Source organism: Ictalurus punctatus, chromosome 12, assembly GCF_001660625.3.
Source record: "Ictalurus punctatus breed USDA103 chromosome 12, Coco_2.0, whole genome shotgun sequence".
In the NCBI taxonomy this organism is placed as follows: Eukaryota; Metazoa; Chordata; class Actinopteri; order Siluriformes; family Ictaluridae; genus Ictalurus; species Ictalurus punctatus.
The window spans coordinates 20,233,095-20,260,307 of NC_030427.2; the positions used below are offsets into that span (position 1 = coordinate 20,233,095).

General features: G+C 38.3%; 1 protein-coding gene across 3 annotated transcripts; it reads right to left on the minus strand.

The window, feature by feature from the left end:
• Positions 1–203: 203 nt before the first annotated feature.
• Positions 204–25,266, minus strand: pip5k1aa (phosphatidylinositol-4-phosphate 5-kinase, type I, alpha, a). Of its 3 annotated transcripts, XM_017481244.3 has the most exons (16): positions 24,968–25,265; positions 19,367–19,449; positions 17,819–17,863; positions 16,728–16,762; positions 16,514–16,603; positions 15,714–15,844; positions 15,420–15,537; positions 13,527–13,679; positions 11,507–11,806; positions 9,450–9,643; positions 8,173–8,265; positions 8,019–8,067; positions 6,025–6,109; positions 4,959–5,150; positions 4,588–4,621; positions 204–3,107 (listed from the first exon to the last, which is right to left on the minus strand). In XM_017481244.3, exons 2-15 carry the CDS (start codon positions 19,410–19,412, stop codon positions 4,602–4,604), a joined length of 1,551 nt encoding a protein of 516 aa, XP_017336733.1. In that variant the 5' UTR covers positions 19,413–19,449; positions 24,968–25,265; the 3' UTR covers positions 204–3,107; positions 4,588–4,601. The 3 variants fall into 3 exon arrangements, with proteins under 3 accessions (XP_017336733.1, XP_047015111.1, XP_047015113.1); XM_047159155.2 differs by lacking the exon at positions 17,819–17,863 and having other exon boundaries at positions 24,968–25,263; XM_047159157.2 differs by lacking the exons at positions 17,819–17,863; positions 19,367–19,449 and having other exon boundaries at positions 24,968–25,266.
• Positions 25,267–27,213: the final 1,947 nt, after the last annotated feature.

The window sequence follows — 27,213 nt, forward strand, 5'->3', positions numbered from 1 at the left end:
TGGACTGGGGAGGAAACCAAAGTACCAAGAGGAAACCCCCAAAGCACAGGGAAAACATGCAACCTTAGGGTGGTGGCAGGAATCAAATCCCTAACCCTGGGGGTGTGAGGCAAATATGCAAAGCCTCCTATGAACACCTTAACTCCTCAAATTCATTATAAAGAATCTGCAAACACACTAAGCATGACCCATTTACTTAACTATTGATTTGTCAATTGCTTTTATTGCCCTCATTTTAAGGAGCTACACAAATGACAAATTAAAGGGAAACAAAAACAGTATAAAGTGTCTTAGCAAGGTTTTGGGCCACCACATTATATATTTTAAAAAAAAAAAAAAAAAAAAAAAAAAAAAAAAAAAAAAACCCAAACTATCCTATATAATACATACAAACAATGTAAAAATATGCAGATTGTATTAAATGAAGATTCACCTTAAAACCAAAAGTCTGTTACATTGTATTTCGGTACAAATTCCAACTAGGAAACACCTCAGCATTTTTTTTTACTGTATTGCATAAACCCACAGACAGAACTTATTAAAATAAATGAAATATAGATAAATAAATAACAGTTTTCCCAGGCTGCTTTCCTATAGTGGATTATTTATTTTGTTGCCACACAAAACTCTGAGATTATTTACTGCAAATCACATATGGCCATGATTGAATTCCAATTCAACAGTAATTTTTCTTCCTCAATGTTCATAAATCTTACTTTATGAAAATCAAATATCAATATTTAAGGCACTATTAAAATATGTAAACTTTTCAAAGCAAGTGCATATGTGTGTGTATAAAACAGTCTCTGTTATATCAAGGCTAAGAAAGGCTCTTAAAAATCCAATTTTGTCAAAAATAAAACAAATACATACCCCAAAAATAAAATGTTGATATCATATTTTAAGGAAACTCTGACAGCACCATTTTGATAAACAGTTCACAAGGCTTACTACGATAGCAATAAGACAAAGCAGAAAGAAATAGGTGTACTCTCAAATCTATATTGCGTATTTATCACATCAGGCCTCATTTATCAATCTTTTAGCAGATGGGTGTAAATGTTTCCGTAAGCCAAAGTGAACTAGAATTGTGTGCCAGATTTACAGCTGCCAGCTTTGATCACTTGTAAAGTGCAAATCGTGTTCCTGACACAGCTTATTTGCATTTAGTGACGCCCACAAACTCCATAAAAGGTCAAGTGCACAGAGCTGGGAGCATGAAATGAACAATCAGGGTAAAGCCTGAAACACAGAAGTGGAAATTATTTTGACTCACAGGTGAGCCAATAAAATATTTAACAACAATAATAATAATAAGCAAGCACTAAATCTTCCATCAGTGGAGGCAGTTGTTAAGTTAAATTTTTCACAAAATTTTCCTGATGGTGCTCTTAGTCCCTGACCTAGGGAACTAGCATGAGGATGTTAAACCCTGTAAACCCAATAAAAATAAACAATTTTACCCAATCATATATTCCAAATATAAAACTGCAGTAATCCATGCAAATATGATATGATTTGAAGTCGATCAAGTTGAGGTTTATGGGTTAATCTTCTTATAAGTAAATTTACACACACTCAGGAGCACGAGTAGCATACGAACGTGTTTCTGAAATGCTAACAATTTACTAACAAGCTTGATAAACGAGGCCCATTGTACCTGATTTTACATCGCACATAATATATTCATTTGCCTATTAAACTATACCTAACTTGAGATAGCTTTTTAAATAATGACTAAAGAAAATACACATCATGTAAATTAATTAATGGCAACATAATTCATGTAGCACATGCCAAAATCACACACCCCATTTTGATCTCAATTAACATAGCCAGAAAGCTTTAGTTTTTATTATTTGCATACAATTATCTTTAAAAAAAAAAAAAAAAAGAAAGAAAAAAAAGAAAAAAAAAGAAAAGAAAAAAAAGCTGAAGCAGAATGTACGCAAAGGAATATTTCTTAAGGCGTGAGCTCGGTCATTGAGAATAATAGTTAAATAGTTAAGTAAACATGCACATTTTATCTGGCAGGCATTGGTATACTGTACTGATAGGTTAAAGTATTGTATAAGTCACAATATTTCTACAACTATTTTCCAACACTAACTCTGAGTCTTCTGCTTAAGATTAAATAAGATCTGCTGTAGCACTGTAATCTCGCTATCGATCTAAATGATGTCTCAATACCCTTACCTTAGCGTGTACAGTATGTTCTGTATTTTACTGATCTAATGCAGCTGATTAGATCTTACAATTTTTTTACTGGATCTTTAAAACTGTAAAATGTTACAATTTTGAACAAATGTTTACATTTTTCCACATTTATTTATTGTTAAATGAAAGCATCAATTAACTATTTTTTTTTAAAAATGCAGCTACTATTTTGCGAGCAATTTGTTATCTTGTCATGTATATCGTGAATCAGAAACCGTGATGAGATATTTTCCACCCTACTCTGCTCTCTACAACTACATATTGTACACGTCCCTTAATACTGCGCCTCTCCAGAACATTTAATAGCGAGCAGACTAAATATGGGTCACACTGGAAAATGTACCTTGCCTTTTTCATAGTTAAAACTAGTCTGAATTTCCAGTTCCTGCAAATTTCAAACAAAATGTAATACTAAACACTTAAAAAAAACAACAACAACAAACAAACAAACAAAAAAACAAAACAAAAACAAACACCCTCTATCATCAACTTCATTAGTGGAATTGTTCAATCACAGCAGTCCGTTTCCCCTCTCCTTATTCCTAGCAAGGGAACCTTTATGGCTCAGTGTTAAACCATATTCATGAAAAACAAACAAAAACTTTCTATATAATTCTGCATGCAGTGTATAGAGGCCTAAAATAACAGTATTTCAAAGATTTCATATTTGGCATTTGTCATTGCTAACACACATCGTACTTTGCATAATGTCTTTTAGCAGCAACCCTGGATGCAGAAATCACCCAAGGAACACCTTTGTACAGCTTGTGTGTGCTTTGCTGCAGTGTAAAGTACTTTCTGTATCCTTTGTTTTTCCTCATACTTTATTTCTGCTGATGTCCGTCCAAAAAACCTTTGGCCGTCTCCCTTAAAGCAGTATATCTCTGTTCCTAAGAGAAAACAGAACATGATATGCTGATCTTTATCATTTCAGTCTTTCCATATCACTAACTAATACGCATTTCCTTAATAAAAGAATAAAACAACCACACAAGGCAAATAGTAACCCTGTGTATCTGTTTCCCACCTCTATGTTTAGGGGTCCAATAATGTCATGCTGGAACCCTATTGTATTTGTTAGATTATTTTTTTTATTTGTGCAACCAAATATGTAATGCATATAGACAAAAAGTTTAATGGGTGGGCGCTGTATCTCACCCACTACTCAGAAAAATTAAATGACCAAATTCCTCCTCTTGGTGGTGCTATCACTACATGCACAATAATTAGAATCATACCATTTCCATTTCTGTTTGAATTTAAATGTGAAAATCTGAATTGGAAAGTTATTGTTTAGAATTTGCCTCATATCATCTGAAATGTTCAATCTGAATTTTCAACTCAACAAGCATGATCAATTTCTAAAAGCATTCAGTCTCCACTCTGTACAACCTTGGTAAGAGGAAAAGCATCTCAGAACGCACAACACGTCGAACCTACAACAGCAGAAGATTACCTCGGGTCCCTGTCAGCTCGCACCAGTCTGGCCATTCTCCTCTGACCTCTCATCAACAAGGCGTTTCTTCCACTCACACTGGATGTTTTTTGTTTATTGCACCAGTCGGTGTAAACTCTAGAGCAGGGGTGGGCAATCTTATCCGGAAAGGGCGGGTATGGGTGCAGGTTTTCATTCCAACTAAGCAAAAGCCACACCTGAATCTATTGAAAGCCAAGATCAACTGATTAAACAGGTGGAATCAGGTGTGCCTCCTGCTTGGTTGGAATGAAAACCTGCACCCACACCGGCCCTTTCTGGATAAGATTGCCCACCCCTGCTCTAGAGACTGCTCTGTGTGAAAATTCCAGGAGATCGACGGTTTCTGAAATACTCGGACTAGCCCATCTGGCACAAACCCCTAATAAGCATGCCTCAGTCGGAGTCACTGAGACAGCATTTTCCTCATTCGGATGTTTGATGTGAACATTCACGGAAGCTCTTGACTGACGTGATTGGCTATACATTTTTCAATCAAGAAATATGCAGTATTAGCTGGTACCATAGGTTAAAAAGAGGTTTGAATGACCTAACATAAATTAAACCATTACTGTCCCCCAAAACAAATACCACAAGGGTAATTTCTCTAAAACTGGAAAAACTGACTCTTCATGTGTAAAAAAAAAAAAAAAAAAAAAGGGGTCAAAATGCCCTTAATAGGTTACTTACTAGTTCTCCCAGTTAGAATTCTTAGATTATTATTAGAAGAAACATTTTGCCCATACAAGTATGGAGACACCAATGTGAATGTCATGTGCACAATGACACAGGTATGTCGCATGCTCACAGATCCGAAGACACAGAAGTAAAATCAAGCCTGAGTCACTTGTGAACATGGGTATGAGAAGCACTCGTGTGCTGGGTATGAATCTTACCTTATTAGAGCAATTTAGCTTTTGCTATTCCACTCTGAAAAACATTGAGAGGTAGATTACACAGAGACAGCATATGTTTTACTGAAAAACACCACCCACCCAGAAAGACACACACACACACACACACACCTTCAGTGTGTTGTATCAGCTAAGTCTTTTGCAAGAGGGCTAGTAATGAGATCCGGGCAAGGATCATAAACTGGGAGAATAAATGCAAAAAAGTAGTACAGTGTTTCAAAGGAACATTTCTATTATTCATGTAGGAGGACTAAACAATTATTCATGATCCACAGGAAGGCAGTCCTACATTTCTTGTCATCTTACAGCTTCATTGAATTTGACACACCAAATATCAGTGTCACCCAACTTACCGCCACTTCCTGGTGTCTCTGAGGTGGGGGACACAGCACTGGTGCTGTCCTCATCTGGCTGAGTTTGTTCTGCATTTGTCTGCACTACCATAACTGACGGCTGACCAGGCTGGGTTTGCCCAGTCACTGCAGTGCTTGCCTTGCGTTGCCCCGTGAGGACTCCTCGCACCTTCTTAGGAGGGAATGTTTTCACTAGAGAGGAGAAAGAAACAAGAATTTCCTCCGTTTAGAGGTCCAAACACGTAGTGCTGAGACGCTATTGTTTTTCTTATTCAGATTCTCTGCCAAAACAAATCAAGTAGAACAAACCCATAAGTGGCACAGACAAGAAATTGTGTCAATATGTCATAACCCTTCCTGCTACTCAGGCAACTGAGATGAGCCCAATCGGCCTAATGGTGGCACTGTGAACTGTGGGTCCTATACTCAAAATTATTTTCCCTCTTATTCCATGGCTTAAGCCAAATTGATTTAGGCCCTGCCCACTAATTTCAACCATGATGGATTTTTTCTTGCTAAATTTACTTTTGTGAACTAGTCCTAAGATTTTTGGTGGACTTTCACACACATAGCGTCAATCTACTCAGCAGTGTAAAACTCAATAAATATCAAAAACAGTTTGACATTTGTAAACAATATGGCTGATACAGTAAAGTAGGCAGAGCCACTTTACTCAAACAGCTGTAACTCATGATTGGATGTGTGGATTTACACAAAATTTGAAAGGGATATACTGGACAAGCTTTTAAGGTCACCGGCAAAGTTGGGGTGTTTTCATAGGTGGGGGCGGAACTAAGGCCACATAAGTATTTCTCAGGAACCACGAATGTTATCACGATGAAATTTGGAGTACTGCATCTGTACTGACCACAGTACTAATCTGTAAATGGATTTTAATGATGACTGGGTTATTTCAAACACATGGCAACTGTCAATCAATCAGCTTTCAGGAAGGAATTTCACAATAAATAATAATTCCAGTCACCTTACTACTAGACAATAAAAATAACCTGGATGAATGAAAACCTTAACAGACATTTGGAGACATGACATAACTTTGACTTACATGAAGACTTCCTGAAAACGGTATTGCACATGAACTTCTGGAAGCGGTCTGCATAGAAGCCAGGCCTGTGTACAGACACTGTATCCTGAAGTAGAGAAGTGGAAAAAAGAACTTGCAACAATGCACAAATTTTTCCAAAATAAAGCTCTATATTTTGCTCCATATAAGTATTAAGTATTTCATATGAAAATTACTCCATGTATGTATGTATGTATGTATGTATGTATGTATGTATGTATCTCTCTTGCATAATTATGCTGTTATTCATGGAAGAACATTTCAAAATGAGAGATAAATTTGCAACTCTGCATCACCCGGTTTAATCTGATGGTTGCAGGGGGAAAGTCAAAACACATTCCAAGATGTAAGGATTTGGCTATGTAATGTTTTTGTGTCCTTAATATTGCCAACTGCAGTAACCAGGCACTGGGTGAAGATTTAACTTCAAGTTAGCTGTGAGTGACAGGTTAATCTGACTGCTTCGATCCATGGGAAAATCAGCAATCTTTAAGAATTAAGGATTTAAAGTTTGCAGGTGACATGCTGGTTTACTTCTATCTCGGTAAGCCAATGCATGTTGGACAACAGTTTGCAAACAGTCATATCAGCAAGAAGAAATGTCACCATGTTTTCAACTTTCATGTTTCATTGTCTGGAGTAGACTGTACTGAATGTATATGGATATATAATATATTCTGCAGGATAACATTTTATAACATAAAACAAACAGTTTAGGTCGAACATCCACCATATATGTTAATGGTGAATTAACTGTTACTATAAAAACTGACATATAGAACAAGCGTATTAATATAAACAATTATACCACAGCACAGTTGAATTCTTGAATCTGATTGGTCAGAAGGTGCACGTTATTTCTGTGTACAACAGCATGGCTCAGACAATAGTTCAACAGACAATATTAGTGCCCTCTTTCCATTACATTATTGTTTCTATAGTAACAGCACATGCACAGGGACCTGTTTGGTAGACGCTGCACATATTCGAAGACTAATAATAAACTGACTTTTAAAAAATTCAATAATAATAAAAATAAAAATAAAAAAAAACAAAACAACAAAAAAAAAAAACACTTGTTTAACGAAGAACAACATATAACTGAAAAAATGTTTTTTTGTTAGGAGATGTGCATGTAACATTTATGGAAGGCGTTTTGAGCGTTAACACTTTGTAACAGTCATGCTGCTTTGTGAAGTTTCCCAGAATGGGAAAGTCTTCAAGACCGAGGCATTTCTGTTTTCTGTTAAATGCGTAGAGAGAGATCGAGAGAATGGTGAGTTTATCAACTACAAGCAAGTGATAATAGGAACTAATTTATCTCACAGATATTCCACATTAAATCTAATTATAAACCATTAAAAAGCGTGACATGTTCATTAATAAATGAACTGTTGCCAAATCTCTGTGGTATAAGCGAAACCATCCCAGCATGTATTATTTTTGTAGAACAGCATGGCCCAAGTGTGATATGACTTGTAGCCAGCATTACTGTCAGAGGTACTGTTACAGAAAATTAATCAACACCTTCTGACCAATCAGATGTGAGAATTCAACAGCGCTGAATAAACAGCAATTAAACAACACTGTAATATAAGAGGTCCAACAATTATACACTGTTAAGTACTTCGCGCTAAAATGATCTAAAGTCAGTCATATTCGATCCTTCTATGTGCTACCAAAGATTAGGATGGCTTGAGTAGATGCAACCCTTCTTGCAGAAATGAAAGCCTCTACAACTAATTTTATTTCAATTAATGTTATTCAGAACCTATTTCAGGCTCTCTGACAGTACCACTACCTGCTATGTAATAACTCTCCAAACATGTTATACTGTATATGTAATAGCTATGTATGTACTATAGCTGTTTGAAAATTCAAAAATTGTTATAAAGATGTTTTAAAGTGTACAGGAGAATTTTACTATCACTTCTCAACACTAATGTGTACTGTATAACTGTAAACAAACCACATACCCCATCATGAACCAAGGCTTTCCACGAGTGCTCCAATTTTTTCACAAACCTAAACACATACAAAATGCCAAGATTGATACAGGTCTTAAAGAATCAACATGTTACTTGATTAAATAATAGCATCAAGAACGTAAAATTTACTGAAGCCTCGTACCTGTAGGACTGGAGGATGTCAATGATACCAATAAAGATCAGCAATCTCTCCCCCTTTGGGTTATGTGCTGGCATTCCTCCTGTGCTACATTGACTGGAAACACATAGAATACAACCATATATAACGATAAAAAGTCTGAGTTGATATGACCAATCGAAGTCATAATACTGCACATGAAAGACTCCACATCATATCTGCATATAAACTATATGCAATGAGAAATAGGAACGATGCTAGACATTTTCAATAGCCTTAACACATACACCAATCCGCCATAACCTTAAATCCACCTGCCTAATACTGTGTAGGTCCCCCTTGTGCCACCAAAACAGTTCTGAGCTTTCAAGGCATGGACTCCACAAGACCTCTGAAGGTTTGCTGTGGTTTCTGGCACCAAGACGATAGCAGCAGATTCTTTAACCTGGTCTGCAACACTGTTTAGGTAGGTGGTACGTGTCAAAGTAACAGCCACATGAATACCGGGACCTAAGGTTTCCCAGCAGAACATTGCCCAGAGCACCACACTGCCTCTGCTGGCTTACCTTCTTCCCATAGTGCATCATGGTGGCATCTCGTCCCCAGGTAAGTGACACACACACACACCTGGCCGTCCACATAATAAAAAAAGAAAATGTGATTCATCAGACCAGGCCACCTTCTTCCATTATTCCATGGTGCAGTTCTGATGCTCACATGGCCACTGTAGCATAGGCACTCTGGTCTGTGGATATGCAGCCCCATACACAGCAAGTTGCAATGCACTTTGTGTTCTGACACTTTTCTAACATAACCAGCATTAACGTCTTCAGCACTTTGTGCTACAGAAGCTCTTCTGTGGGATCGGATCAGACGGGCTAGCCTTGGGCATCCATGACCCTGTCGCCTGTTCAGTGGTTGCCCTTCCTTGGATCACTTTTGGTAGGTACTAACCACTGCACCCCGGGAACACCCCACAAGACCTGCCATTCTAGCCATCACAATTTGGCCCTTGCCAAAGTAGCTCAGATTCTTACGCTTGCCCATTTCTCCTGCTTCCAACACATCAACTTTAAGAACTAACTATTCACTTGCTGCCTAATATATCCCACCCCTTGACAAGTGGCACTGTAATGAGTGGTTTTAATGTCTGTTTTAACTGTCAGTGGTTTTAATGTCATGGCTGATCAGTGTATGTAAATCTCATCCTAAGGTTTATAAGGTTTTTAATTTTGTCCATTCCCAGACCAGGCATTTTATATTAAATAAAAGCTTTTCACACTGGTAAAGTTGTGTCTAACCTCTCACTGTACTGTGGTGCAGCCTTGCCCTTGACCTCCCCCTGGATCGCCTCCATGGTCGTGCAGTAAAGGGGCTTCTGGCCCGGATTCCTCTTCTGATCTGGCACTGGCATGGATGCCTCGTCTCCAGCCCGGTCCACATTGTGAATCCCCACCAGTAGACTATAGTCCATGATCTTGAAGCTCTGCAGCACCTAAAATGTAAACACAGGGTGCACAAATGAAGATCCTAAAGCAGTTGAATGTCTGATTTAATTTAGGTTATATGGTTAATCGATTACTAACCGATTATCGATTTGGTACAGTCGGGTCCATAAATATTTTGACAGTGACACAATTTTCGTGATCAAGATGTGATTGAAGTGTAGACTTTCAGCTTTAATTCAAGGGGTTTGACATTTTAATAGCCATTTTTACAGAGTCCCTCCATTTTCACAGGCGCAAAAGTAATTGGACACACTAACAATTATAAATATAAGGATTGTTTTTAATACTTGGATGCAAATCCTTTGCAGTCAGTGAGTCTAGAACCCACGGACATCATCAAATGCTGAGTTTCCTTCACTGAGATGCTTTGCCAGGCCTTTACTGCAGACACCTTCAGTTGGTGTTTGTTTGTGAGTCTTTCTGCAGTCTCTTGATTGTAGACTTTGACAATGATGTGCCTACCTCCTCCAGAGTGTTCCTGACTTGGCTAGATGTTGTGAAGGGATTTTCTACACCAAGAATTCTGTGATCATCCCCTTCAGTTGTCTTACGTGGTTTTCCAGGCCTGATGTTGCTGAGCTGGCCAATGCATTCCTTCTTTTATGGAATGTACAAAATTGTTGATTTTGGCCACTCCGAAAGCTTCTGCTATCTCTCAGATCGATTAATGTTCTTGGCCACATTATTCTCACTCTGTACCTATACTTGTTGATCCTGTTTTGAATAATTTGCCCAGTATCTGGTAAATCTAATTGATGTTTGAAGCAATCCTTGCAAATTGGTCATTTGTTTCTTACCTGTTTTTATAGATTTTACTTACAGTAGTGCCTGTACATTCTATGTTTTCATTCACAAGTCAATCACCTTTGAACCTTTTTTTTTGTTTTGTTTTTTTTAAATACACATAATACCACAACCAGGGAGGAACTAAGATTTAGTTTTTTTTTGCTGATCTGGTGAATACAGTGACCTCCTTTGTGCAAACAGATGATGCTAGTCATTTTCTTAAAACTTACTTCCCTCTTTATAGTCAATTTTGCAATTGCTTTTAGCCAGCTGGTCCCAAGGTAATTTAAAGTCGATGGATTTAGTTAATTACCCTCAATTTCATGCAGGTTCCCCTAGCAGAGCAACCACATGGTGTAGTTCCTTACATTAACTATGGACTAACTGTGATAATCAGGATAATCTTACAGTCCCCTCAAAACTATTGGAATAGTAAGGCCAATTCAGTTGCTATAGATTGAAGACATTTGGGTTTGAGATGAAAGATAAATATGAGAAGAGAGTTTAGAATTTCAGCTTTTATTTCCTGGTAGATGTGTTAAACGACAAAACATAGCACATTTTGTGTCAGATATGGTGTTGACAACGCAGTGAAATTCATACATTTGGCTAAATGTCAAAATATGTTTTGAGGCCACTGTATAGAGTCAAAGATATTGAAGTACTAGTTATGTTACCCCACCTCTCTATGTAAATCTCCTAATGTGAGAATAGGACTTCAGGAGCTAAAAGTGTTCGCCCTATCTTCCCAAGTTCAAATCTTGACGATTCCACAGTCATCCATGGATAGGAGTCAAGAGAGTAAAAGTGGCCACTCTCTTTGGGTGGGAGTAATATCATTACTTTCTCTCCTGTTAATTACAGTAACACTAGCCTATCTTCAGCATCTGTGAGCTCATGTATGCGGAAGAGGGCAGATAGCACAGTGTTAACCTTCATCCTCCCCATTTAATAGCTGTTGTATTTTTTGGGGAAAGCTAGCTGGTGAGCGAGAATTGGCAGGTGACCAAATTGGGAGGGAAAAAACATGAATAGGGCTTTAAATACATGTTCTTTCCTCTCACCAGGCAGTCTCGTTGGATGGTCTTGCAGAGTGCATTGTAGTGATCTGTCTCCAGTAGTAGGCCCTCAGGCAGGTCTTGCATCAAGTCCAAGTCTTTATAGGTGGGAAGGCTCTTCATTCTCTCCTTTGGTGAAGCACGACGTTTGTACGTGGAGCCCTTCAGGTCGTATTTGAGGTGCATGGGCACAGCGCGTGGCAGCAGGTTGTTCATTACCACAAAGCGGATGTTCTTCCCTCCAGCCTGAATGCAGTAGAGCCCATAGAACTTTGGCAGCAGTGTACGCTTGTTCTGGTTCAGGTTCTGGAAGAAAAAACTTTTTTAGTAAATTAGTGAATTATATGTATTAAAAAACCCTTATTGCACAGGAATATGCCAACCAACCAACCAATCAATCAATCATATGCAAATCCATATTTCAATTATGCATAATATTGTCAAATTCCAAATAGCCTCACTACAACTGAATATCACTGAAAAATGCTGCCTCACCAAGTAGCCTGGTGCTCTCACAATAAAGTCTGTCCCATTTGGAAGAGCTTAAGTTTTTCTTATTTTCAATATAACAAGTTTGATGGTACAGTAGCTTCACATGTATCTTTCTTAGCGAAGGCAATCCTATCATTTAGTTTGCTGTATGAATTCCAGGTAAGTGTCAAAAACATGGCAAATATGTATGTTTTTTAATTTACTTGTGTTGCTATGACAGTTTAAAAGGTAAGATAAGTACATGGAATTTTAATAATGGCACATTATGGGGGGGAGAACGACAGTCCCCTCCGAAACTTTGGAATGGCAAGGTCAATTCATTTGTTTTTTCTGTAGACTAAAGATATCTGGGTTTGCGCTCAAAAGAGGAATATGAGAAGAGATTTAAAAATTTGAGCTTTTATTTCCTGGTATTTATAAGTAGATGTGTTAAACAACATAGAACATTTTGTCTCAATAGCTCTGAACATCTACTCTTGGTTTTAGTCTTCAGTTTCACCTGTGAACACCGCATTGTTGTTAAAAAGGATAAACCAAGATGAACTTCAGAGAGCTGTCTATGGGAGAAAAGCAAGCTATTTTTGCAGTTTGAAAAGAGGGAAAATCAAATCAGAGGCACTGCACACACAATGGGCATAGTCAATACAATTTAAAATGTCCTGAAAAAAAATTAAACCACTGGTGTACTGAGCAACAGACACTGAATGGCTTGCCCAAGGAAAACAACAGCTGATTACAGAAACATTGTGAGAGCTGTGAAGCAAAACCCAAAAACAACAAGATGCAAGCCACAGTAAGAATCAGAAAGCCAGACTGGAATTTGCAAAGAAATACAGAAATGAGCCACATATGTTCTGCAACCAAGATTATCCTCTACCAAAGTGATGGAAAGACCAAAGTGTGGAGAAAGTAAGGATCTGCTCATGATCCAAAACATACAAGCTCATCTGTGAAACATGGTGTCATGGCCAAGTCAATCAACCAGACTTAACCCAGTTGAGCAGCATTTCACCTCTTGAAAACAAGACTGAAGGGAGAAAGCCCACCAAAACAAACAACAAACGAAAGAGGCTACAGTAAAAGCCTGGGAAAGCATCACAAAAGAAGAATCCAACAATTTGGTGATGTAAATGAGTTGCAGACTTGATGCAGTTATTGCAAGCAAGGGATATGCAACCAAATATTAAGTGTTATTTATTTTAGTTTACTTCAAGACTTATCTGTTCCTATACTTTTGCTTGTCTAAAGATTGGGTGGTCTGATACAAAAGCTTAGATGTTTTATGTTGTTTAACACATCTAGATGTAAATACCAGGAAATAAAAGCTGAAATCCATATCCCTCTTTTGATCTCAAACCCAAATGTCTTTGGTGTATAGCACAAACAACTGAATTGGCCTTGCCGTTCCAATAGTTTCAGAGAGGACTGTATCTCTCGCAAAATTTCATATGCACTGATGATAGCAAGATAGTAACAATTGTTTCAAAGCATTGCAGACTAACAGAAAAACATAAGTCAGACACATTTTTCTCACCATAAAGTACCCTGGCAGTAATTTTTGGAGGAACTCTGCTTCCTTGTGCTGGACAGTTTTAATGATGAACTCATCATCACTGGAGACATAAAATAGAGACCCACTTGCCCCAGGGTTTGACAGCTCTATCAAGGGATCGTTGCACAGAGAATTCTGCAGAACACACAAGCACATTCACAAATAAATGAATTTGCATTGTACAGACAGATATGCTTCCTCACAACACCAGTATACAGTATAATGCACAAAACTGTGGCAGAAATTATTTAACAGTTCCATATTTTTAAATAATCTTTCAGTTGCAATATTTACATAAACAATATTTCATATTATCATATTTATAACGATGTGATTTTGTGAAGTCAGATTGGAGGTTTTTTTGTGGGACTGGTTAGAAATTTGTCACCAACTAACATGGACAAAAAGACAAGCAAGAAGGCAGGTCAAGAAGGACAACTGTTCATTAATATCAGGGGATTGTTTATGTATCAGAACTGGAAGTTCAGTTTGCTTTTGGTTAAATGTGTCAATGTACTATACAACTGCACTGAAATTTTGTGAAGTATTAGGACATAGGCTCCAGAATTATCATCACAGTAAAAAAAAAATGGCTTTGTGGATAAAATGAGATTAATCTGACAGTAAAATTAATTATGAGAGAAATCTAACATTTAACTGAAGAAAATGTGATTTAAGAATTTCAAAAGTGTTAAAATATTTGCAATGTGTTTCAGTGTGAAACTACAGGTGCATCTCAAAAAAAATTTAATATCGCGGAAAAGCTCATTTTTCCGTAGTTTAATTCAAAAAGTGGAACCTTTCATATTTTCATATCATTCTAGATTCATTACACATAGTGAAATATTTCAAGCCTTTTTTGTTTTAATCGTCATGATTACGACTTACAGCTCATGGACATCAAAAATGCAAAATCTTATAATCAAGAAATTATAATACAGAAATGTCGACCTGAGAAGAACTCTAATCAGCTAATTAACTAAGTAATGTTGCATTTGATTTGGAAATCAAGGTCTCACAGTCTCCAGGAAAAGTGGAGAGTCACAGAATTCAAGTTGCTTGAAGTCCAGTTTGAAGTTTCCACAGTCAGTGATGATTTGGGTGCCATGTCATCTGCTGGTGTTGGTCCACTGTGTTTTCTCAAGTCGAGAGTCGATGCAGCGTCTACCAGGAGATTTTAGACCACTTCATGCGTCTATCTGCTGACGAGCTTTATGAAGATGCTGATTTCCTTTTCCAGCAGGACTTGGCACCTGCCCACAGTACCAAAACTACTAATAACTGGTTTGCCGACCATGGTATTACCGTCCTTGTTTGGCCAGCCAACTCGTCTGACCTGAACCCCATGGAGAATCTATGAGAGACACCAGACCCAACAATACAGACGAGCTAAAGGCCGCTATCAAAGCAACCTGCACTTCCAGAACACCTCAGCAGTGCCACAGGCTGATTGCCTCCATGCCACACCACATTGATGCAGTAATTCGTTCAAAAGGAGCCTCGACCAAGTATTGAATGCATGAATTAACATACTTTTCAGAAAGTCCACATTTCTGTATTATAAATTCTTTATTCTAATATTTCCATGAGCTGTAAACTGTAATCAAGATTAAAACAAAAAAAGGCTTGAAATTTCACTTCATGTCTAATGAATCTAGTTTCTCGTTTTGAATTAAATTACAGGAAAATATTAACTTTTCCACTATATTCTAATTTTTTGAGATGCATCTGTAAGCGAAATAACCACAAAGAACTTTTTTTTTGCCAATAATTCTGCCATGACTCTACATCACACAACAATAAATGCTGTAAGGACTATTTAAAACAAAATTGTTGTAGTGATGGAAGCAATGTGAAATAAGTGGAGAACGTTACAAGGTAGTCAGCAGACTGAATCCCAAACATCTCTCTGAAGTAGCGGAAGGCCATTGGAGCATAGGTCTTAAACCTGAAGTCGACATGGCAGTGTCCAGGGGTTAAATTACTTCCCTCGCTTAATGTGAAAGAAAAAGAGAGAGAGAGAAATAAGGAACTGTTCGAGAGCAAATTCACTGAATAAATGTGCATCCAGGACTGTACAAATTGCTGTAACATTATTTGCACAGCACATTTAAACGCATTTATCATCATTATCATCACTTCATAAACACTACACATACAAGAGCACACCTGGGAAAGAAAATGCTCTCCACTACTTCAAAGTCCTGCATGAGAACATCTCTCTCTGGCTTCTGGCTCAAGCTGCCCACTGTGTAGTTGATTCCCAGCTGGATCGCACCTTTCAGGTCAGATGAAGTTGTCTAACAAGATAAGATGGATGAAATACATACTAGTGAGATGATCTAAGCTTTATCCCATACAATATATAGTACACTGTTCATGGCCTTTTGTAATAGTAACAAAGCACTAAATAACCATCACTGCACATTGTTACAAAATGATCTCTGCTCAGGACAAACAGGGGACTCATGAACAACCATCACAAAACATAAAATATTAAAGGATCAAGAGTATGTAAACTTTTGAACTGGTTCATTTGTGTAAATTCAGTTATTATTGAGTCTTGAACTATATGTAAACATGTGTTATGTGAAATATCTTATTCAGGGCAGTACAAAAAAAAAAAAATATGCCATTTCTTTGATCTCTCTTATTATTATAATTTTTTAATTAGTAAGATTAGGCAGATTCTGCAAGGCGTATGACCTCAACTTATGACCTCATATATATTTAGTAAAAGCCAGCAAGTCTTAAGAGGAAGAAAAAGAAAACAAACAAACAAACAAACAAAAAACAGTACAGTTTCCCAATTTCTGAACTGGTACATAGACCCTGCTATGTTAAACAGTTAACTAGTTTTATTAAAAAAAATAAAAAATAACAAAAAACCATTGTGTAACTTGGTTGGTAACACAATAGCAACTGAGCCACTGTGTGTGGGTTTACATGAGATCTCCAAGCTTTCTTGCCTTTTTGTATGTAGTCTCTCCTGTGGGGTCAATCCCACGATGACCGATGGTTCTCTTATTGGTCTGCAATGAACTCACAGAGGTCTGGCCCTGGAAAGTGCAGTAATAAGAGCAAAATATTTTTCACTGTTCCGAGAATGCAACTACACAATTTAAATGAGAAACAATGGGGTTATGAAAGTACTGTAAAGCAGAAACTGAGAATGAATCTTACTTCAACAGATGCCATCCGAAGAGTTCCAGCAGCTCCTGTATGGGCATAGAGAAAAATTTCACCAACACGTATAAGCATATAGGAACACCTGTACACCTGCTCATTTTATAAAATTAGCCTAACATGGCAGCAGCACAAGGCATAAAATCATGCAGATACCAGTCTTCAGTTAATGATCACATCAAACATCAGTATGAGGAAAAATGGGATCCAAGTGACTTTGACCATGGCATGGTTGTTGGTAACAGACTGTTGATCTCCTGGGATTTTCAAACACAACACTAAATAGTGTTTAGAGCTTACACAGAATGTTGTGGGGGAAAGAAAATGCAGGGAGTGGTGGAAAATGCCTTGTTGATGAGTGAGGTCGGAGGAGAATGGCCAGACTGGTTCAAGCTGACAGGATGGCTACTGTAGCTAAAATAACCACTCTTTACAACCGCTATGAGTAGAAAAGCATTTCAGCATGCACAAAACGTCAAATCTTGAGGCGTATGGGCTACAACAGCATTAGACCACATCGAGTTCCACTCCTGTCATCCAAGAACAGGAATCGGAAGCACTGGCTTTAACTGAAGAGTGTGGTTTCAAACTCTATTGGTTCTTTTGGAATATCTGGATATTTGTAAGTTTTAGAAAGAACAGTTAGTTACCAAATTGTTCTGACTCACAAAATCAAAATGTACCTGTACAATCTAAACCTATTTACATAAAACAAAAATTATGAGCACTTTAGTTGTTAATTCCTCTGAGGAAAAGTTTAGCTTTTTTTACGTCTCTTGCTTAGCCCTCAAACTAATTCTGTCCTACTGATTTTAATCTATAAAAATTTGCATCTTAGAAGGAGTAGACAATCATTGAGAGGTAAACACACTGAAACAAATAAACAAACAACAGTTCCTGTTGTGTAAAGTGTTGCACTGACAGTTAATGCACTGCATGCACAAACACCTGCCCTGTGGTCTTTGATTCTCTGGGTTTTTTTCCTCCTTGTAGAACCACAACACATCTGCGCATGCTAAAAATATCAGCAGAAAAGCACTTAAGGACCTTGCACACAGGCATACTGACACATACCCATGCATTTGTACCTCTCTGAGGAAAGAACCACCTCCTCCATAAGAGAGTAATCACATCTGAAGGACAAACATCAAACTAGTCATAATGACATTTCTAATTGCTCTAATGTAATCCACTACAAACCTTCTGAGAATTACTCTTTAAAGAAATCTTCAGAGTAAAAAATTGATATAAAAGCAACCCATAGAGTGGAGCAGAAGTAATACTGAAGTAATGCTGCATTCAAATTAACGCAGAAATGTAATTCTGAACTTGGATTTACATCATTTTTGAGCTTGGTGCGTTCAAGCTACAAAATGGGAAACACATACAGAAAATGCCTTCATGGAAGTGTGTGTTTTGTAAGCAACAAGCTAGCAAGCTACAGTTAGTGATCTTCAGTTTATGATGTATTTCACTTCTCAAAACAGCAAACTGTACGCTCAGTGTTACAGACTTTACCAACTAACGTATCTATGTTGATTGATCTAAAGTAAATACTACAAACTCTTTAGTAGTAGAGCGGCCATGTTGAACCCGGATGCTGAGGTGACAGTCCTGGAATTCCGAGTTGAGTGGGCATTTTCTTTGTTTTTTCCTAGTCCGAGGATGGAAATTCGGAGTTAAGAGCGTAGTCGAATGCAGCATTAATCCTAGGAGTAAATCTTAAGCATTAAATGTGCCCAAAACACAAACCTTAAAGCTGAGTCAGTGAAAGGGAAAAAAAAAAAAAAAAAAAAAAAACAGGAAGGGTATATTTAGGTCAACCAGACTAGTAAGAATGAGAAAATCACCAGAAGATAGTGGAGGAGATTAAGGCATCGTATCGTGATGTCTTGTGCACCACAGAATAGTATGCAATATCATAATGCTGTACATGGATAGCAGCATTATTTAAAAAAAACAAAAAACAGAATAGCTAAAATTGTTAATTCTGTAACTGAGAACTCCAAAAGAGCAGTTATGGGGATAGCAACAACCCGGGATCCAGTGCTCCTGCAAGTCTAAGAGCCAAATCCAATCATACTGCCATTAGACAGCAGTAAACACCGAGTAACTGGCCTATGAACAGAAGATATGTACAGCTGAAATGTGCTGTTATTTAAATTTACTATCCTCATATTACATCGTGCCATTTTACAGAGCAAGGACACATGAATAGAGCAGCCAAATATAGTGTGTCCATAAAGGTCATGGCTCAATCAGCCAGAACATTTAATTACTACTTAAATCTGTGTTTAAAAACAACAAAATTGTTACTGATCTGGTAAGTGTTTATCAGAACTGTATTTTCTATTTGTCTCAGAGCTTCCACCTTTCAACAACTCTTACAGTTAGAGACCCCTCTGAAGCACTGAGGAAAAAGCCTCACCCATTTAAGACTGCACTTAGGGCTTAAAAAACTGAAGACAAACATGTTACTTTCACACATACCAACCCAGATCATTAAACTGAAGAAGTGAAGTACAAAAATATAGTTAGGAATATTTTTCAATAAAGTTAAATCAGCCATTGTTTCTGCATGTGCAAGTAAAGACCAGACCTGTGATTTATTTTTTCTCTCCAATGTTGACACTTACTAGTGGAGTTCGCTCCCTCGGTGGAGACTGGACCAGCTGTAGCCATCCTCTGGAGGAAGTTTCATAGGTCACTTTGACTTTGTCTAGAATCCGAAGCAGAAACATTTTCGTTTACATACAATGTCTTGCATAAGTATACAGTCCCATCTGAAAGTATTGGAACAGAAATACCAATTCTATTGTTTTCACTATACGTTGAAGACATCTGGGTTTTAGATCAAAAGATTAATGAGACGATAGATCAGAATTTCAGCTTTCATTTCCTCATATATACATCTAGATGTGTTAAACAACTTAGAACATGACACCTTTTGTTTGAAGCCACCCATTTTTTCAAGTGATGAAAAAAGTATTGGAACACATGACTGATGTGTTTCTTGCACCCAGATGTGCCCTGTTAAATGGATTGTTTAAAGAATTAATACCACTGAATGTCTACTCTTGGTTTGAACACTGGGTTTCCCCTGTGAAGTCTGCATTTGTTAAAAGGATAAACCAACATGAAGACCAGAGCTCTGTCTATGGGAGAAAAAGCAACCATTTTGAAGCTGAAAAAAGAGAAAATCAAACAGAGCCAGTGCACAAGCAATGGGCATAGCCAAAACAACGATTTGGAATGTTCTGAAATAGGAAGAAACCACTGGTGTACTAACAACCAGACATGGAACAAGTCAACCAAGGAAAACAACAGCAGTTGATGACAGAAACAAGAAACCTTGTGAGGCTGTGAAGAGAAAACCATTAGTGACATCAACAACAACTTCCACAAGGCAAAGGTATCACAATCCACCATTTGAAAAAGACGGTGAGTAGAAATATAGAGGCCATACCACAAGATGCAAACCATTCATCAGCAGTAAGAATCAGAAAGCCAGATTTGAATTCGCAAAGAAATACAGAGATGAGCCACAAAAGTTCTATAACCTATATTAACCTCTACCAAAGTGATGGAAAGGCCAAAGTGTGGAGAAAGAAAGGATCTGCTTATGATCCAAAACATACAAGCTCATCAGCCAAGCATGGTGGAGGTAGAGTCATGGCTTGGGCCTGCATGGCTGCTACTGTAACAAACTCACTAATCTTTGTTAGTGATGATGTAATTCATGATGGTAGCAGCATGTATTTCTGTCTTCCAATTTACACTGATATGCAACCCATCTAATTGGGAGGAACTTCATTATGCTTCAAGAAAATTATCCAAAAAGCACTGCCAAATCAAGAAAGGACTTCATCAGAGGGAAAATGTGGAAGGTTATAGACTGGCCACGACAATCACCAGACTTTAAACCAGTTGAGCAGCATTTCACCTCCTGAAGAGGAAACTGAAGGGAGAAACCCCCAAGTCAAACAACAACTGAAAGAAGCTGCAGTACAAGCCTGGAAAAGTAACACAAAAGAAATATGCAACAGTTTGGTGATGTCAGTGGGTCACCAGTTTGATGCAGTTATTGCAAGCAAGGGATATGCAACCAAAAATTAAGTGTAATTTACTTTAAGACTCTCTTTTCCATTACTTTTTCCTCACCTAAAAATTGAGTGGTCTGATACAGAAGGTGCCATGTTGTTTAACAAATCTAGATGTAAATATCAGGAAATGAAAACTGGAATTCTAATCTATCATATATTCATCTTTTGATCTACCCACATGTATTCAGTGTATAGGAAAAACTATATATTTGACCTTGCCGTTCCAGTACTTTCAGGGGTGACTGTAGTTCTAATGCAACAAGTTGCCATCAGAACATCCACTGACGAAGGCACAACCGACATGGCGCTGGCATACATAGTCCCCTATGTATGGAGACTTTTGGGACACACCGTATTAATGATGATCGGTTTATGATGTACAGTGCCTTCCACTAATATTGGCACCCTTGGTAAATATGAGCAAAGAAGGTTGTGAAAAATTGTCTATTGTTTAACCTTTCGATATTTTGTTTTGTAAAAATTCACAAAAATATTCTGCTCTCATGGATATCAAACAATTGCAAACACAACATGGGCTTATCCCAAAAATATCTTTGTTAAATGTGTGTGCCACAATTATTGGCACCCCTATGTATTTGTATGAAAAATATATTTGAAGTATATTCCAACTGATATTTTAAATTGTTTTAGTATACCTCAGTGACTAGGAACAGGAAATTGTTCAATCATGACTTCCTGTTTCACAGGGGTATAAATATGAGGTACCACATAGGCCAAATTCCCTTAGTCATTCAAAACAATGGGTAAGACCAAGGAATATAGCTGTGATGTGCAGCAAAAGGTTGTTGAGCTTCACAAAATGGGCAGTGTCTATAAGAATATAACAAAAGCAATGAAAATGCCCATTTCTACCATCAGGGCAATAATTAAGAAGTTCCAGTCAACTGTAAATGTTAAGAATCAACCTGGCATTGGACATGTGTCTATATTGTCTCAACACACTGAAGAGGATGGTTCAAGTGGCCAAAAAATCTCCAAGGATCACAGCTGAAGAACTGCAGTAGTTAGTTGCGTCTTGGGGTCAGAAAGTCTCCAAAACTCCAATCTGAATCACCTACATCACCACAAGCTGTTTGAAAGGGTTTCAAGAAAAAACTCTCTACTCTGATCCAAAAACAAACTCATGCGTCTTCAGTTTGCCAGACACTACTGGAACTTCAAATGGGATCGGGTTCTATGGTCAGATAAAACCAAATTAGAGCTTTTTGGCAATAAACACCAGAGGTGATTTTGATAAAAACAGAGAGGTAGTCACATGAAAAAGTACCTCATGTACACAGTTAAATATGGTGGTAGCTCTTTAATGTTTTGGGGCTGCTACTCTGCCTTTTCTGGACCTGGACATTTTGTTAGGATGCATGGCATCATGGACTATCAAATATCAACAGATATTAAATGAAAACCAGACTGCCTCTGGCAGAAAGCTTAAAATGGTCTGTGGTTGGATCTTCCAGCAGGACAATGATCCAAAACATACAGAAAAATCAACACAAAAATGCTTTATTGACCACAAAATCAAGGTCTTGCAATATTAGTGGAGGGCATTGTATTTACCTTCTCAAAACAGCAAACTCTGTGTTTAACCAATTAACTTGTTTATGTTGACTGACCTAAAGTAAATACTACTATAAACTCTTTTAAAGTAGTAGAGGAGCAGTAATGCTGAAGTAATGCTGCATTCAACTTAACTCAGAAACATAACTCTGAACTTGGAATTACATCATTTTCGAGCTTGGTGCATTCAAGCTACAAAATGAGGAAAAAGCCATACAGAAAACACTTCCATGAAATTGTGTGTTTTGTAAACAACCAGTTAGAAAGTTATTATTAGTGATCATCAGTTTACCCTAGGTATTTACCTTCTTGAAACAGCAAACTGTATGCTCAGTGTTACAGATATAACTAACTAGCATGTCTATGTTGATTGATCTATAGTAACTATTACTATAAACTCTTTTGTAGTAGTGTTGTAATATACAATTTATTTCATGTTCAAAGCGTGAGCAGCCATGTTGAACTCAGATACTGAGGAGACCGTCCTGAAATTCCGAGTTGAGGGTATGGTTTTTCCTAGTCCGAGGATGGAAATTCTTTAGTCGAACACAGCATTAATCCTAGGAGTAAATCTTAAGCATTAAATGTGACAACTGTATATGTAAGGCACTGCATGCTCCACTGAATCCAAACACAAAGCTTATAGCAGAGCCGGTGAAAGGGGTTAAAAAAAAATAACAGGGAGGGTATATTTAGGTTAACCAGACTAATCAGAAGAATACCACCAGAATATGGTGCAGTAGATTAATACGCCATATCGTGAGGTCTTGTGCACCAGAGAATAGTATGCAATATCAAAATGTTAAGTGTTAGGTACTTTAAGATGATCTGTTCCATTACTTTTGCTCGCCTCAGGTGGTCTGCCACAAAGGGTGCCATGTTGTAAGTTGTTTAACGCATCTAGATGTAAATATCAGGAAATGAAAGCTAAAACTCTGATCAGAGTCATCTCACGTTCATCTTTTGTTCTCAAAGCCAAATATATTCATTGTATAGCCAAAACAACAGAACAGGTCTTGCCATGCCAATACTTTCAGAGGGGACTGTAGTTCTAGTGCAACAGGTTGCCATCAGAAGTCACATAACTTGTTTTGATAGCTCCTTGGTCTATATGATGCTGTTTGTTCAGGTATGTTAACTAACAAACTCCGTGGCCTTCCTGGAATATTGGTATCACGTGACACATGAGAACTCCATTCATCCATCTTCCATACCACTTATCCTCCTTAAACAGGGAGAACATGCAAACTCCACGCATGCAGGGCAGGAGCAGTATTTGAACCCCCAACCCCAGAGGTGCAAGCCTCTGTGTCCCCCCTCCATTCACCTAATTATGTGAATTCTGATGGCAGCTGCATATTCCTTCAATATTAAATGCTTGTGTATTTTGTGTAAATTCATGACATACACTCAATGGACACTTTATTAGAAACACTTGTACATTTATGCAGTTATCTAATTAGCACAATGCATAAAACCATGAATATACAGGTCAAGAGCTTCAGTTAAAGTTCTCATCAAACATCAGAATAGGGAAAAAGTGTGATCTCTGTGACTTTAACTGTGACATGGTTGTTGGTGCCAGATGGGCTGATTTGAGTTTATTTGATTTGAAACTGCTGATCTCTTGGGATTTTCACACAGAACAGTCTTTAGAGTTTACACAGAATGGTGTATATTTAAAAAAAAAAAAAAAAAAAAAAAAAAAAAACCTCCTGTATGCAGACGGTGTGCAAGCTGAAACACCTTGTTGATGAGAGAGATCAGAGGAGAATGACCGAACTGGTTTAAACTGACAGGAAGTCCCATAGTAACCTAAATAAAAACTCTTTACAACCGTGGTGAGCAGAAAAGCATCTCAGCATGCACAAAACATTCAACATTGCAGTAGATGAGCTACAACAGCAGTTTGTGTGAGTCTCTGGCCATGATAACCACAGATTCCTGTTCTTGGCTGACAGGAAGGGAACCTGACGTGGTCTTCTGCTGTTGTAGCCCAGTCGATTTTGACAATGGGGAAAAAAAGTGCTGAAAATTAAATTATGAGCACATTAAAGTGTGTTTTGACCTTGGACGCTTGTAAATCTATTGTATGAGACCTCTAAAACAAAACATTTCAAAACCACAACAGGTGCGCTTTAATAGACAAATATATCTATGACGTCATCCAACGACTCCTAGTGTTTTATCTACTTTCCCTTGAAACGAGTTTGCAACATTGCCATTGAAATATTTAAACTTCAACTACTGTCTAGACCATGGATGCTAGCTAGCTACCTGGTTTCAAGACGTTAGATTTCTTATTGTTGTTGTTGTTAACATGATATACTCTCACAAATAATTCACCAGACCGAATACACACGTAATCTGACTGGTTAGATTACTAATGAAAATTCTTAGCTAGCTAGCTAGCAAACATTTAACACTTTACTGCTCCAAGCGTTTAGCCAGGTTGATTACACATCAACTCTTGGTCAGTAGATGAAGTTAAATATGTTTTACAATGAATAACTTGCCAAACACACAACTGTCTCAGCAAGTCACACGTAGTCGGCTAACCTCTTCTTGTTGATAGTTTACTCTTCGCTTGTTGACTCCACCGTGAAAGCAGGATGATTCCAGCCACCGTGCAAAGTTGTGTTTGTTTTTCTTGTAACTTTACACACACTCCTGTTGATAGTCCTCTTCTTCTTCTTCTTCTTCTTCTTCTTCTTCTTCTTCAAGGCTACACCCCTAAAGCGCCATACTTCTCCGCATTACTTTTCAGTGGCATCCATTTCCTTCTTTTTTCTAATATCCTCAAAAGTCTGCTGTTTATGTTTTGAAATCTATGATGCGCCATTTAGTGGTTGTTCATTGCAATAACACTGCTCCACACACACGTTTAAACATGGCCGCTAGACGGAGTAGCATGACTATATATTAGCTTCTAATGATGTCAAATGAACTGTTAGCATATCCGTTTAATGAATCTGTATCTATGTGTGAATTTAATGACTAAGATGATAAATTCTAAATATAGCTATAAAGAGGGCAGGAGGACTGAAGGAAAGCCAAAGAGGGCAGGACCTGGTCAGACCTCCATTCAGACGTGGACGTGTCTGGGCAAAGACCACCAAGGTGTAAAACATACAGATATTTGTTCAGCACATCACTATTACTATTCCTTGATGCTTTGAGGCCGTATTTAAAGTTGTATTTTTCATGAAACATGGTAGAATTTGACAATATAGTCAATATTTTAGAAGTGTACATTTTAGTTTTGATTATTGAATTTTTTTTATTAGGAGTGTCCGGATTGGACCCCTTGAAGGTCAGGAGCATTGTTTGTTCGACTGTGTGTGCCACACCACCAAAACAAATTCTTCCACCTGCCCCCGCTGTTAACTTCCTCACAGTCACCCCAAATGCCACTTTCACCCCTGTTCCCACCACCACTTTACCACTTTTGTTTACTTTAGATGTTGTGTCAGAAGAATGAAGAATGAAAAATATTTATTACACACCTTCTAAACCAGGTTCTTTAGGAGGTAAAACACTTTCAAAAGACGGTGTTTTAGTAAAACACATTCAAAAGACGGTGTTTTAAAAGAAACTTGGGTTCGTTTTAACCGATAAACAAGTTTCGGACTGGCTCGTCAGTGAAGATGCTTACATGCTACACAGAACTGCACCAATAAAAACAAAAGGAACCGGGTTTTTGTCTATGGTATTTGTATGAAGTTCCGGGCTGATCTAGTAGATATGTCTGCATACGCTAAGAAAAATGACAATGTTTATTAATTCTTTGTGTTTATTAATTCTTCACAAAAGTGTTTACAATTTTTTTTGTAAATTCTTTATGTGTTGTAGGGATTTTAGCCAGCGGTGGGCGGAGCACAGACACACAGGAGGCTGTTTCAGTGTTATGGGAGATTTATTCAAGACAATCGGTGAGCGGGGTTCGTGTGTGGGTGTGTGTGTATGTGTGTGTGGGTTGAAGGGCTCCTGCTTCTGGGCGGGGGTGAGTTCTTCGCCCAGTTGGACTAAGGTCCCCTGGTCATAATCTGTGTCTAGGGCCGCAAAACATTGACAGTACTGGTTCTGGTTCTATCTACCTTTTCAGCAGGTTTATGTGGTACGTTTGTGTGTCTGCTCGCTTACTGGGCTGCTGCAGGCGATAGTTCACGGGACCTCTCCGTTCAAGCACTGTATATGGGCCCTGCCACCGAGCTAGGAATTTTCAGGAGCTGCTGCACACTAGCAGGAGTACCCGATCACCAGGTTGGAACTCGCGGGGTTGTGCTGGGCAGTTGTACACTCGTTTCTGTTCCTCCTGGGCGGCTCTCATATGTTCCTGGACGATCGGGGCCACTTGGTCGATCTTCTCCTGCATCTCGAGCTCGAAGGGTGTGAAGCCCGTGGATGCCTGGGGGCACTCTCGGATGGCGAAGCGATTCCTCCCTTCCTCGTCTACCACCTGGCGCAACATCTGCTTTAAGGTCCGGTTGAACCGTTCAACCAGCCCATCCGTTTGTGGGTGGTAGACCGATGCCTTTAGGTGTTTCACCGGCAACAGCCGACACAGATCAGACATAAGCTTTGACACAAACGGGGTACCTTGGTCTGTTAGGATGTCTTTTGGGATCCCCACACGGCTGAACAGGAGCACCAGTTCTTTGGTGATGTTCCGGGAGGTGGCTTTGTGCAGTGGTACCGCCTCGGGATATCTGGTGGCATAGTCCACGATTACCAATGTGTACTCGTGCCCTCGGGCGGATCTTGGGAGTGGCCCTAAGAGGTCCATGCCGATCCTCTCAAACGGG